Source organism: Scyliorhinus torazame, chromosome 3 (genome assembly GCF_047496885.1).
Source record: "Scyliorhinus torazame isolate Kashiwa2021f chromosome 3, sScyTor2.1, whole genome shotgun sequence".
NCBI classification, from domain to species: Eukaryota; Metazoa; Chordata; class Chondrichthyes; order Carcharhiniformes; family Scyliorhinidae; genus Scyliorhinus; species Scyliorhinus torazame.
Genome location: NC_092709.1, coordinates 21,151,706 through 21,166,218, shown reverse-complemented (window position 1 = coordinate 21,166,218; position 14,513 = coordinate 21,151,706). Strand labels below are relative to the sequence as shown.

Genomic DNA, 14,513 nt, shown 5'->3' with positions numbered 1-14,513 from the left:
GATTTCTCCCGCTCAGAGACACAGACACAAATACCACTTACCTTCCCAGACTGCACTCCGGATTTCTCCCGCTCAGAGACACAGGCACAAATACCACTTACCTTCCCAGTCTGCACTCCGGATTTCTCCCGCTCAGAGACACAGACACAAATACCACTTACCTTCCCAGACTGCACTCCGGATTTCTCCCGCTCAGAGACACAGGCACAAATACCACTTACCTTCCCAGTCTGCACTCCGGATTTCTCCCGCTCAGAGACACAGACACAAATACCACTTACCTTCCCAGACTGCACTCTGGATTTCTCCCGCTCAGAGACACAGGCACAAATACCATTTACCTTCCCAGTCTGCACTCCGGACTTCTCCCGCTCAGAGACACAGACACAAATACCACTTACCTTCCCAGACTGCACTCTGGATTTCTCCCGCTCAGAGACACAGGCACAAATACCATTTACCTTCCCAGACTGCACTCCGGACTTCTCCCGCTCAGAGACACGGACACAAATTCCACTTACCTTCCCAGACTGCACTCCGGATTTCTCCCACTCAGAGATAGTCACAAATACCACTTACCTTCCCAGACTGCACTCCGGACTTCTCCCGCTCAGAGACACAGACACAAATTCCACTTACCTTCCCAGACTGCACTCCGGACTTCTCCCGCTCAGAGACACAGACACAAATACCACTTACCTTCCCAGACTGCACACCGGTTTTCTCCCGCTCAGCTCCGCTCCCGATATGAAGGACTTACACATGCTGCTCATCAATCAGCTCGCTCCCTTGTAGTCACCTGCAGCAGGGTGAGAATGTGCATCCAGCCAAACAGAAACTTTACCTGTGTGGATTGACCGGAGACTCAAAGATCATGATGGGATTCCCGCACGATTGATTAATGGGGTAGTGAAAAGATGAGGCAGGGGGTAGTTGGACAAGGTGGGGGTAGGTGGGTGGGGAAGTGTTGTTGGAGTGTTGTTTATCTAACCCATGTTGACTGTTTTTTTTTTCTTTGTGTGTGGTTGCTTGTGTTAAAATTTATAATATAAATGCCTCAATAAAATATTTTTCAAAAAATAAAATTAATGGGGTAGTGAATTTTAAGGGCCATAAACGCTGATGAAGATCGCATCCGATGTTAGTAATGGCTGCACCATTAAAGCATAGGTTTGATTCACAGCCAGCATGGAGCTCACGTCGCCATCGTGTCAACACCCCTCGATTGGTGAGTGCATGGGTTCAACTGTTCCGCATCGTTGTAAGTTGTGTGTATGTTAATGCTGGGTGGGTGCTGCACTCATCCCTGCGGTGATGCACCCCATGGGAAAATATCCTGCCAAATCTCGCTGTCTGAACTGAAAGAGGAGAATAAACAGATTGGACCATTCTGGCAAAATACTGGAGAGTGACTAACGACCCAACTCCAGGAGGAGTCAAAGCTTTTGAGAGAGGTGAAGTGAGAAAACTGTAGTGACAAAAATTAAAAGAGTTCTTTTTAATAAAAAACATTGGCCATATAATTCATTTTTGTAAACAATCAAACATTTCACTTTAATTGTACAGAATACAGTATTTTGAATGACAAACTGTACTATACATCGTAAGTGCATATACACAGATTAAGGATAAAATACAAGGCATTTTTAAAAATATGAAATCTTGAAAATATGAAATTTGAGTAATAAAAATACAATTGATTGTATCCCAATAAACCTTCGATTTTCGTCAACTTCTTTCATTTTGAACTTTGATTGGAATGCACTTCCAGAACAGTATTTAGGTAAGATGGTGGCAAGGTGCAACTTTCAGGGGACAGGTCGTAAAGACATCCAGAATTAACTGCGTTCCTTGAAATGGGAAATAAACTCTACTCAGCTGCTCAGTGATGTTGTCTGTTCTAAAGGAAGATGCCTGCACTGTTGGATCTTTATAGTTTAAACCAGTGCTGGGTGGTAAATAGAGTTGAGGGGCTGGATAGTAGTAGCCGGGGAGCTTTATTTTAACATCGCAGGAGTCAGAAAAATAGAAACAATTCACTCTTTGCTTTCCTGATGTCACAGCAACCAAATGGTACACAGAGGGTCATTCAATACAAAACACCAGTTTCCAGGCTACTGCTGATCTGAAGTTCAACACAGTAAAGTTTGACCGAGACATAGCAGGCAGAGGAATGTACAGATATCTCCCTTTTCCAACACTGTGAAACTCTGGGGCAATTGAATGCAACATACTTCCACTGATGCAAAGTTTTAAGGAGTGCCCAGGTGTGAAATTTCCATGCAGCAGGTTACCAGGGCAGAATTGAAAGGTTGTTCCTCAAACAACTCCTGAGGCAGAGTATCGCAACGTGGTATTGGTGTGTGGTGTCCGGGTGAGGCGGAGAGACAAAGAAAGACATGAAGTGGGCTCACTCCCGCTATACTTGATCCAGTTTTGGGTGGAGAGTTTTACTTTTGTTTCCTTCTCAGTGTAACTGAGAGATTGGGCAAACGGCCAAATGCATTCCTGTCAATCTGCAGCCGCTCCCTTTCCAGCACCAGGAACCCTGCCACCTCATTCACCGACTCCTCTTGCAAAAGAGGTTTTGCAGCTCCTGTCCATGACATCAACGGAAAAACTTTGGTTTCATGCTGTACAAAAATCTGCCATGTAATCATGACTAAGAAAATTAGCGCAAATAGGTCTTGCGATACAGGAATTGCTCCTTGAGCAATGACCTTACCTGCTAACATTTTGATAGTGAACTGCTTCATAGATTCAATGCATTTGCAATACTGATCTTTAGAATGGGTCATATATGTGCTTTCTGTTATTAACAGTGACATGTATAATTGTGCGTAAATGCACTTCATTCTGGGTAGTTTTGGGTAAAAGCAAATTCTAACAATTTAATTTTTAGCAAACAAAATAATACTTTTATGACTGATGACAGGGAAATAAAATATTTGAGATGTTAACATTGAAGTCTACTCAGTTGACTGGAGTCTTTGCATGCATTAGATAATAAACTCCATCACTAAACTCAATACAACTGTCAGGATTTACCTACTGGGTTGGGTATTGTTGAACCCTGCCATCGTCAGAATATTGGTCTGGAAGAAAATACAGCTTTAAATCATTGCAAAAACTAAACAGATTTCAATTCGTTACCATTAAACAATTGCATATCGTATTAGGAATCCACCTTCCCTTTACCCTTTCATTTGTTCTCCACCTGAAAGCTCCACTTCTTTGCTGAGGCATCATTCAGTGAGCAGTCCTCCAGCAGCTCACCCAAGTGGCAACTTTTCACCTCTGTGCCCTCTGTCCATTTGAGTGTTCAGCCACCAAGTGCCTGATAGCGAAGGGCATCGCCATTCTGCCTGCTGCTAGTTCACCCCATGTTCACCTCTGTGCGCACTTGTAGCTGGAGTGACTGCACACAGCAACCAGCAGTGGGAATGCTGGCCTCCTCCCAACAGCAGCACTGATGCCAACTGTGGGGGTCCCCCAATTGCTGTCCCTGTTGAGATGATCAAACTCAGGCACAGACTGAGCTAGAGACCTCAGCACCACACCTTGCGTGCACTTACACTCTCACGGATTGGGGAAGGGGGATTGGGCCAGAGGAGCTTCGGGACTTCCTTTTTTTGGACCTGTTTGTTACAAGGAGCTCGGTTCTAGGTAATGATTTTCAGAATGAAAAACAACGTAGAACGAGACCCCTCGAACATTTTTTGATCAGCTTCTTTTGACATGTGCTACATGTTTCCAAGCCGGGATCCCAGTTTCTCGGGATGCTGGGTTTAAAAGTTCCAAGTTCACAGTTGTAGTTATATCTCAAATAATGTGCAAAATATTATGTTGCATAGATTTGTCGAACGTGGTCAGCAGGATTGTTACTTCTCCTATCTGGGCCTTCCAACTTTTCCTTCAAGTGAAATGTTCAAACATGGTAGAGCGGTGCTCACAGAGAATCTGACTGTATATCCTTGTTACCTAGATCACAAGTGATAATTAACCCAAGACCCTTTGTTTATAGATTTAGCCAACTCTTCAGGAATGCTCAAGAGGCTAGAAGGCACACATTTGGAATGTAGGCCGTAGTTATTAAAAATAGGCCCGCAAAGCATTGGTTCCCCAACATCCCAGAATTTCTTGGGCTTACGTTCAAGCTGTCCTCTGGGAAAAGTGCTTGATTCATTTATTAGATGGAAGTGACCGTAAACCATAAAAAGATAAATTATTTTTCTTTTGTTGGGCTTCTGTGCAGAAAAAAGATGGAGGACACCTGGGCTTGTGCCACCTCTTCACAACTTTTGAGTCCTAGAGTATCTCCAGCACGGTGACTTCAGGCAGCTTGGAAGCCAGGAGAGTGGCCAGACGTAGGAGCAGGGAACTGAAGAATGCACATTCTTCTCGAAGAAGAGAAAGGCCTGGAACCACCAGGCCTGGGAAAACTGATTGGTCTGAGTGGGGGTTTTCAAGGTCTGTTGAGAGAAGCAAGAATTTACATTAAAGGTACATATCTAATTATACATCTGGGAAAAAGATACAACCATGCCCTAGAGATTCGAAACTTACTAGAGAAACAAAATCTAAATATAATTAACTTGTGCGGCTAGATCGAAAGACACAATGACCTTGTTTTAGCAGGTTTTTAATCACCTTTTACTGCTCGCAATCAAATACCTGCTGACATTTCAGAGAACCGAGAAGAAAATAGGTGATTGAAACAAATAAAACTCTTCAGGGGTTTGACAGGGTAGATAGCTCGGAGGATGTTCTCCTTATGGAGAGTCCAACATGTAAGGGTCAGCTATTTAGGAGAGAGGTGAGAAACAGCAATCACTGCAATTGCTACTGCTCCAACATCACCCGCCAATTTGCACTGAAATGGTGGGCGCGATTTAATGGAAATTAATCAGAGTCCCGTCTTGGGTGCGTTTAGCCGGGTGTTTCCTAGCGTTTGCAGTGGCGAGAATGATCCCGCTATTAAACAGGACTCTGCTTCTTTTCCGGGCCTCGGCGAAGGATGCCCCGCCGAGGCCCCACTTGGGCTCATTTCCTCCACGATCAAGCTCAGCTGAACCTCCAACCGTGGCCTCTGGACCCCCCCCCGCACTTCCCCCCGATGCACTAATTTACTAATTAAGGGGTCCCCAAGCTCCCCCACATCCCACCTCATAAGGGCACGACACCCCCGGGCCCAATCCCCAGCATGGACAAGATGCCACCTGGGAACCTTGGCACGATCAGCCTGGCACAATGGCAGTGTCACAAGGGTGGTGCCTGGGTGCCTAACTGCTCACTTGAATATGCAAATCTGGATACCGCCCATTAAGATCGTAGATGTCACGAGGCAGAATGAGCGTCGTAAATCTCACGGGAGCCTTCAAGTGCCGGCACACCTGGCCCTCATTTGTGGACACCAGTGTTAAATAGTCTCCGCTTGGGGTCTCAGAGGTGAGGTCGTTAGGTCCCACGCTTTGGATAGCTCCGGCGCAAACGTATGTGCACACTTAAATATGCAAATCTGGATCCTGTCCATCGTTGGATCTCACGAGGCATAACGAGCTTTGTAAATCTCACGAGTCGGGCATGACAAGGCTGTTAGATCACGCCCTCAATCTGCTTAAATATTACCATTTTTTTTTTTTTTTTTTTTAAAAGGCAGGTTTTTTTTCCCCAAGAGAAGGTGAAATAGAATTGTTTGCAGCTTCCATGCAGATCAAGGTTCCACAGAGCTTGGGCTGCACAGTTGCTGGCAGTGATGTGACGGGCACTGCAACTACGTGCGCCATCGCCACTTGCGGCGTCACCGCTTGGAAATGCTCAATAGGTCAGAGTTGGCATCGTGTCGAATTCCAGGGGTGAGGGCTGAGGTAAAACTGGAGGAGATCCTGGAGGTGTGGAGAGAGACAAGGCCAGAAAGAAAAATCCAAACACAAAGATGAAACTTTTAAAATTCTAAATTAAAATCACTGAAGCTTGCGAATCTTTGAAATTCTCTACCCTAGAGTTACAGCTGCTTTATCACGAAGCATATTTAGCACGAAGATAAATACATTTTTGGGGGCACTAAGGCAACCGACCAATATAGGAGATAGGGGGGAAAAGTGGAGTTGAGGTGGATATTATTGAATGGTGGAGCAGACTCAAAGGGACAAGGGACTGCACCTGCTCCCAGTTCTTATGAGATTGTTTGGACTGATATGTGACAAATGGTTACTTGAATGGTTAAGGCAATGATTAAATTGGGACGGCAGTGGGTGGATTTAGGGTAAAAAGAAGACAGCTTTTATACTTGTTTCTTATTCTGTTCGAAGGTGGGTGTCCAAGTGTGACCTCCAAAACACGTTTGCATCTCTACATACCACAAAGCACTCACCGGAATATTGGCCATTGTATGGTACCACCAGAAGAGCCTCGTTGTAACATAATAGGCCACTAAAACATCCACACTGTAATGCTCATGGGCTATCAGGATACAGACAATCCCAGCTACGCTGAGGAACCAGCAGATACAGGGGTACCACCAGAACCTCCGTGGTGAATCTGCGAAAAATAAAGCCACCGGGTGTTAAATCCTGGACTAATTTAACAGAAACTCAGCGGGCTAGAATTTCACCTTCACTGTCCAGAGTGGCAATCTGACTGAATGGATTATTCGCCTGTAATTTAACCCATCTAATTTCTATTCCATTGTAACTGGGCAAGTCCTGCATGCGACATGCGATCCACTCCTTCCGATTGCCACCCGGGCATTGAATATCACAATATATCTCCTGGCAACCTTATGAATGAGAAACAGAACTCTTGAAACAGATTATTTTAAAAACAAAAACAAATAAAAGTGTAATTCCGCACATAATTCCCATCTGCACCAGCGATGAGAATCTTCGCTGCCTGGGAGGAAACGGAAGGCTTTGTGTACAAAAGGTGTGACACCGAAGCAACCTTGCCCGACATTAATCAGAGATGGAGTGTATTGGGTGGGATGTGAAACCAGTGTTCAACCTCATCCTGTAGATTTTCTGCTGGGCAAGTTAAGTTAAAATGAAACCCATTGTGGGGGGGGGGGGGGTTCTGCCAGCGCTGGCTGTGGGCAAAATTGGCGATGCTGGCAGAAAATCCCGCAAGACCCAGAACCTCGGCAGCGAGATCTCGTTCACAGATGTTCCTCTGCCCCTCGCCGGTGATGTAAGGAGGCTCCTGTCCAGAAAGGCCGGGAACCTCATTTAAATTAATTCAAATAAATTAACTTGTTCCGAAAGGACTTTCCCGGCCACGCTCCTCCCAGAGAAGGAATTCCCCCTCGCCGACACGACGTCAGGTTGCCGAGGTTTACAACAGGTATCTAAAAACGCGAAGCAGCCGAGAGGAGATCACCGGGGGGCACAGAAGTACAGGCCTTGAAGGAAAGGGACGTGACGGGGAGTGCCATCCCTAGCAGCACCTGGGAGCTAAGGCTAGGGACCAGTGCCAGTGGTGGGCCCACTGGAGGAGCTCCTTTGGAGGGGAGGGGGAGTTCCCCCTTACATGTGGGGGTGAGGGGCAGAGCTGCGCGCCGGTTTTCCCCGCAGAGCAAACCCTTACGAGAAAAAAATTGAAAGTTTTGGCCATTGTGTCAATATTTTCCCACAAGCTTATTTTCTGTGTCCATGTTTATAATGTGTTATGCCCATATAAATGAGATAGTTAAAATCTTACACATGCACACACTTCCTGTCAACAGTGCTATTTTTGCAACTAGAGAATAATAACTTACACAGACAGTTTTGATTATTACTTTAGACACAGGAATTTATAATAGATGCAAAAATAGGGCCAGGATGGATGGTTTTATAACTGGGACTGAATATCATCTGCACATCTTGCTTCAGTAATTGCACGGAATATCTGTCGCAGAAAAAGGCCATTTGACCCAACTAGTCCATCAAGTGTGCATGCTCCACTCAAGCCTCATCCCATGGGGCGGCTCGGTACCACAGTGGTTAGCACTGTTGCTTCACAGCGACAGGGTCCCAGGTTCGATTCCCGGCTTCGGTCACTGTCTGTGCGGAGTCTGCACGTTCTCCCAGTGTCTGCGCGGGTTTCCTCCGGGTGCTCCGGTTTCCTCCCACAGTCCAAAGATGTGCAAGTTAGATGGATTGGTCACACTAAATTGCCCTTAGTGTCCAAATGTTAGGTGGGGTTGTGGGGGGGGGGGGGGGGGTGCTTTTTCCGGGGCCGGTGTAGACTTGATGGGCCAAATTGCCTCCTTCTGCACTGTAAATTCTATGATTCTATCTTTTCTCATCTAAATCTACTATCATAACATTCTATTCTCTTTCCCCTCATATAATTTGTCCAATTTTCTCTTAAATGACTATTATTTGCTTCACTCGCTCCCTGTGGTAGCAACCCCCACATTCTTATCATTCTCTGGTTAAAGAAGTTTATTTTGAATTCCCTGTTGGTTGTCTTGGTGACGATCTATATTGATAGCCTCTAGCTAGGCCCCTCTAGCTAGGCCCTTCTCCACAACAGGAAATATTCCCTTTGCATCCACTCTATCAAAACCTTTCGCAATTTTTATCCACTCTATCAAAACCTTTCGCAATTTTAAAGACCTTTATTAGGTCACACCTCAGTCTTATCCAATAGAAAGCCAGCCTATCAATCCTTTCCTACGTGTGTAGCAACACATTTCTGGTGTCATTGGTGGAAATCCTCTCTGCACTACCCTCTCCCCTGTAACCACTCTTCACCTGAACACTACTCCTGCCCATGTCAATTGGCAAAGGTTGTCGTGAGTGACGCTGGCAATGATGCCACCTTGCCCCATTTGTCTGCATCTTCATGACAAGGAGCGAAGAGGTGAAAATAGGGGCGGTGAGGGGGGCAAAGTTGGGCACAGACCCCAAAGATATTAAAAGAAAACCACATCTAACCAGAATAAAGGTTCACAGCAGCGCCAATGAATTTTGATTTAGTTGTGAAGCAGGGGGGGTCTGTGGTACAATACAACATTAATGCAATATTCCATTGTTCAAACACACAAAGAATTGATCCAGCTCTGCACGTCGAGTTTAATCACAACTGTCTATGTATGACTAGGCGGGTGGGGTGTAAATACCATCTGGAAAACATGATGGGCTCTGGAAATACACCCCGGGGTAAGTCACATCGAAATTCTTGGCATTGCAACTCCCAAAGGACTGAATGAATGCTTTTATGATGATGTAACTGGCTGTAAAGAACTCTGAAACACACAGCTACGAATTAAAGAAAAACACAGCCTGTGTGTAATTGGACCCAGAGAAAGCCTGCAAAAATAAAGCCACACATATCAGGATGAAGCTTGCTTTCAATGATACGTCCGATACATTGGTTGATTTTTCACCACAATATCTAGGTCAGCGTGGCTTTGGGACTTCAGGAAGGGGTAATGGGCTTTGATTCTCCATTCAGTCAGGCTGGCGGGATTCTCCATTTCTACTGCAGTGAATGGAAATTTGGCTGAGCACCAAATTCCCCATCCTCGGTGAGAGCGAAGAACCCCGCCCATGGTTTACATAAACCACTTGAACATGAGCAGCCACACCCCAATAGTGCAGTTGGTCCTGTTCTATTCTTCTAAATGTGGGCCATGTGCGTTCGCAAGTTGTCTGTGGAATAATCATAGAATCATGGAATTTACAGTGCAGAAGGAGGTCATTCGGCCCATTGAGTCTGCATCGGCTCTTGGAAAGAGCACCCCACTTTAGCCCACACCTCCACCTTTTCCCCGTAAGCCAGTAAACCCACCTAACCCAAGGACAATTTAGCACGGCCAATCCACCCAACCTCCACATCTTTGGACTGTGGGAGGAAACCGGAGCACCCGGAGGAAACCCACGCACACACGGGGAGAACGTGCAGACTCTGCACAGACAGTGACCCAAGCCGGGAATCAAACCTGGAAGGGTTCAGATTCCTGGGACACCCTGTCCAGCTCTGCCACCAGAAGAGTTTGTGCCAACAAGACGGCCCTTATCCGAGTGTAGCTGGACCCAATATCCCATGGGGAGATTAACTAGAGCCATCAAGGGGATTATAAACCAATACCCATGAGGCAGGGAGAACGCAGGAGAATAGAGGGGACATTTAAGGCGGAACTTTACATCGGCAGGATTTTACCGTCCCTCTGAAAAGTCAATGGACTTTTGAATGGCTCGCCGTATTTTATACCTTTGCCCCCACCTCGCCAGGGCCATTTGATTCCTCCCTTATAATTGTAAATGGGTGATACAGAGGCGAAAAGGTGAGTATCAAAAGCATGTGACAGATTAAGGAAAGAGACGTAACAAAGGAAATCCAAACTGAAAACATATGCCTACTAATGCACAGAGTCTAGGAAACAAAATTGGGCGCACAAAATCATTAACTAAAACAGAAACTTGTGATATCATCTCAAACTGCAGCTGGGTGGACATTGGCACGGTTTGCCGGAACGCCGTAGCGCCCGCTCCTTTGCACTAGCCCAGCTAAGGTCATTAACTACTTCCACACCAACACATAAGCAACCACTTACATTCTTTGATAAACAAGTAGGTGATAGTCAGCATGACAGTGTGACCACTGTACAGAAAGTCTCCGCACATGATATGGGAGCCAGTAATCGAAAGCCCTCCACCAGATATTAGCTTTAAGATTCTTTGCAGTTTGGCCTGGGAGTCCCCATGCAGCTGGAAGAGAAGAAAACAAGGGTGAGAAATAGAAGGCTGACCATGTGTGACCGATGCAGTTCCAACCGCTTACAGGCCAGACATTCCAACCCCCACCCCCCCCGCGGCTCCTACCAGATACTGGAAATCAATTGGGAAGATGCCCGAGTGTAACTGATGCCAATCCCCCTTGTGCCTTGGCGAGCGAGCAAACATTGTGTGTTTGCTTTTCTATTTAATGGGACTTAAACACGAAAGTAATTTATTTCAAAAGAACCAAATGGAAACCAATTGTATGATAGGACTTAGATGATATAATTCAACATGACATTCTTCTTATCAACCCTTGGCATTATCTCTAGAATTGCTTGCATAGTTAGATTGTTTCAAAAATAAACACAAGACTTTAAATAAATGTAATATAGTGGCTGGATAAATAGCTTAATGGATTTAAGGGTACGATAATGAAGGTTTATGAAAAATTAGTGCACTTTATGACAACCCCAGAGGGCTGTTTCCATGATCCTGTGCACCCAGTAGGGAGTTGCACTAATGGAGGATTGGGTTGAAGATGGGCAACAACATTTCTGGGAGGTTGAGCTTAACCCTAGGAAATTACCCCTCTGATCTGTTCATAGAAGCATAAAATGTACAGTGCAGAAGGAGGCCATTCGGCCCATCAAGTCTACACTGGCCCCTGAAAGAGAACCCTACTTAAGCCCACACATCCACCCCGTAACCCAGTAACCCCACCTAACTTTTGCATACTACGGGGCAATTTAGCATGGCCAATCCACCTAACCCGCACATCTTTGGACTGTGGGAGGAAACCGGAGCACCCGGAGGAAACCCACGCAGACACGGAGAGAACGTGCAGACTCCGCACAGACAGTGACCCAAGCCGGGAATCGAACCCGGGTCTCTGGCGCTGTGAAGCAACAGTGCTAACCACTGTGCTACCGTGCCGCCCATTTAGGAATGATTCTATATTAGTCAATTGATGTTAAATTTCCAATTTGTTCCATCAGAAATATAGAGAAATTGTCAAATTTCTTCCCACACAAGGCACTTTACAAATATTGCCCAACTCCGAACGACCTTCTCCCACTGCCCCTCTCAAACATTGTTGGATCTTCCCCGCCCCATCTGAACATCTGAAAGGCAGCATCAATTATCAGAAAAGAACATTCTCATTGCTGTAAACATCTTTGAATTTGTGTACAGCAGGCAAAATTAGTTTAAACATTCAGGGCGGTTGCTGGATTGAGCCATGGGTGGGATCTCTGATGTCCCCCTCACTGAACCAATACAGTGAAGCCAACTATAACTCTCCTACTGCACCCCTGTACCCAAGCCCCACAACTGAGATCAGTTAAATCAGCGCAAAGCTAGGATTGTCTCGCAGCCTGTTTGAATTTTGCCCCTCACAACACACTGATCCACAGCAATACTGATAACTCACTATATAACGGAAAATAAAATGACCAATTGCGAAGCAACTCATTATAAAGTGAGGGCCTTACCTTTGGTGCGCACTGAAAGTGCATGCCAGGCACAGGTAAAGTAGTGATATACATGGTGATACACCTGTACAGGTACAGTGTTCCCATTATGAAGAAAAATCTGCGGCCCACGATCGAACTGCAATGGAAAGAGAAGCTGTAAACTCAGCATTTCCCAACACAGACCTCACTACTGTACCGCGGAGAAATTATATTGTAAAAAGAAAACATGCACCAAGTGATTGGATCTTGGCTTCCAATTCTAGAAGCTTCTGAGATGACACCAGTTTATGGCAAAACAAATCAATGTCAACATCCTAGTGTCTACACCCTGGCTCCTCTTGTTGTAAAATTCCCCAAGTGGCCATTTATCCACGTGTGAATTGAGGTGAAGAGTTCAGATTGGCTATTGACTGTGAGGGGAAATCGGCAGGGATGTTTCAGCCAATGTCGCTGGATTGCAATAAGGAGCAGTAGCTCTGGTGGAATTACCCCCAAACCCAACATAGCTGAAATGTCCGTTGTACAGCCCCCGCCCCGAGCAGTGACCAACTCTGGTGGCACCCACATCACCCTGTGTATCATTCGACTTCAGGTGTTTTTAAATACAGTCACCATTACAACAGAGGAAATGAGGCAGGCAATTTGTGCACAGAACTCTCCTACAAACAATGAGATAATAACCAGGTGATTTTTAAAAAAATAGAATAGGATATCTTCTGACGGATAAATATTGGTCAGCACACCGGGAGAGATTTCTTGCTTTTCTTTGAATGCTGCCGTGGAATAGTTAACATTCATTTGAGAGGACAGGCAGGACCTTGATTTAATAACCTATCTGAGAAATTGGACCTCCAACAGTGCCGCATTCCTTCAACACTTGACTGGACTGGAGTGTCAGCCTGCATTATGTGCTCGTCCCCCAGTGCGAGACTTGAACCTGCGACTTCCTGGCTCAGAGGAGAATGGGTTAACGTTGAGCCAATACAGAGTGAAGAGTTATGTGGCATGGTCAGCTCTTCAGGAACCAAGAACCAGTTTTATTTGGAGAAGGATAAATATAAATGGCAAAATATATTTAATTTTGTGGGAGTGGTGGTGGGGGTGGGGGGGGCACGAGTGGAGCAGAAATACTAATGTCAATACTTATGTCTTCACCCCCCCCCCCCCCATTTATTCATTCCAGCTTTGAATGTCCAGATTGCACATGCAAGACCCCAGTATTTCAGAGCACCTAAGTCAAGCAAATAATCTCATGATCTCCATTTCATTCTGTGACCAACCAGACATGATGGTCCAGTATAGTATTTCCATTTTTATTTGCCTTTCCTCCATAGAGCACCTTGGCTTCTTGCCAGTACAGTTGCCAACTCTGGTTGGGCCTATACCAGGAATCTTCATCACAGGGCCTACTGCATCCAAATGTCCCTTCTCCACGTTCCCACCATCGGTAGCCTGAAATATCCATCCTCTTGGCGCATTATTTTAGCGCGCCCAGATTTCAAACCCGATAGACTGGACCATTCTTAACTGTCTGAGTTAAGATCTGAACGTTAGCAGTACTTTAAAAAAATTCTTTGGTCAGGTGTGGGGATTGGTGGAGAGGGGAGGGAGGGTGGTCGCTGGCTAGGCCAGCATTTATTGTCCATCCTCCAATTTCCCTCGTGGAAGTGGTGGAGTGAGTGAATTTGTAAGATCATCATCATAGAATTTACAGTGCAGAAGGAGGCCATTCGGCCCATCGAGTCTGCACCGGCTCTTGGAAAGAGCACCCTACCCAAGGTCAACACCACCACCCTATCCCCATAACCCAGTAACCCCACCCAACACTAAGGGCAATTTTGGACCCTAAGGGCAATTTAGCATGGCCAATCCACCTAACCTGCACATCTTTGGACTGTGGGAGGAAACGGGAGCACCCGGAGGAAACCCACGCACACACGGGGAGGATGTGCAGACTCCGCACAGACAGTGACCCAAGCCGGAATCGAACCTGGGACCCTGAAGCTGTGAAGCAATTGTGCTATCCACAAGGCTACCGTGCTGCAAGATGGTGGATGGGGTGTCAATAAAGTGGGAAGGTTCTCCCCTGGGGTGGGGAATGAGGGGGGACTGGGGTGGGGGTGGGGGTGGGGTTGTGGTTGGGAGTGTTGGCTCTGGGATGATGTTATCTGAAGTTGTCCTTCGCAGCGAGCTGCAGATATATTTTGGCCCTCCCTGTGCCATGGCGAACATCCTGATGGTGTCAAGCTTCTCGAGTGTTGTTGGAGTTGAACTCATCCAGGCAAGTGGAGAATATTCCATCACACTCCTGACTTGTGCCATGTAGATGGTGGAC

At 46.0% G+C, this 14,513-nt stretch overlaps 1 protein-coding gene across 6 annotated transcripts in view; it reads right to left on the bottom strand.

Moving 5' to 3' along the window:
• Positions 1-1,483: 1,483 nt before the first annotated feature.
• The window catches only part of sgms2a (sphingomyelin synthase 2a), a 92,787-nt gene continuing 79,757 nt past the window's right edge, over positions 1,484-14,513 (bottom strand). For all 6 annotated transcript variants that reach the window (XM_072495382.1, XM_072495377.1, XM_072495380.1 and 3 more), the window contains 4 exons: positions 12,197-12,314; positions 10,541-10,694; positions 6,374-6,540; positions 1,484-4,472 (listed from right to left, as the gene is read on the bottom strand). In XM_072495382.1, coding sequence (XP_072351483.1) covers positions 4,293-4,472; positions 6,374-6,540; positions 10,541-10,694; positions 12,197-12,314 — 619 coding nt within the window. In that variant the 3' untranslated portion in view covers positions 1,484-4,292. The remainder of the gene's footprint in view (positions 4,473-6,373; positions 6,541-10,540; positions 10,695-12,196; positions 12,315-14,513) is intronic.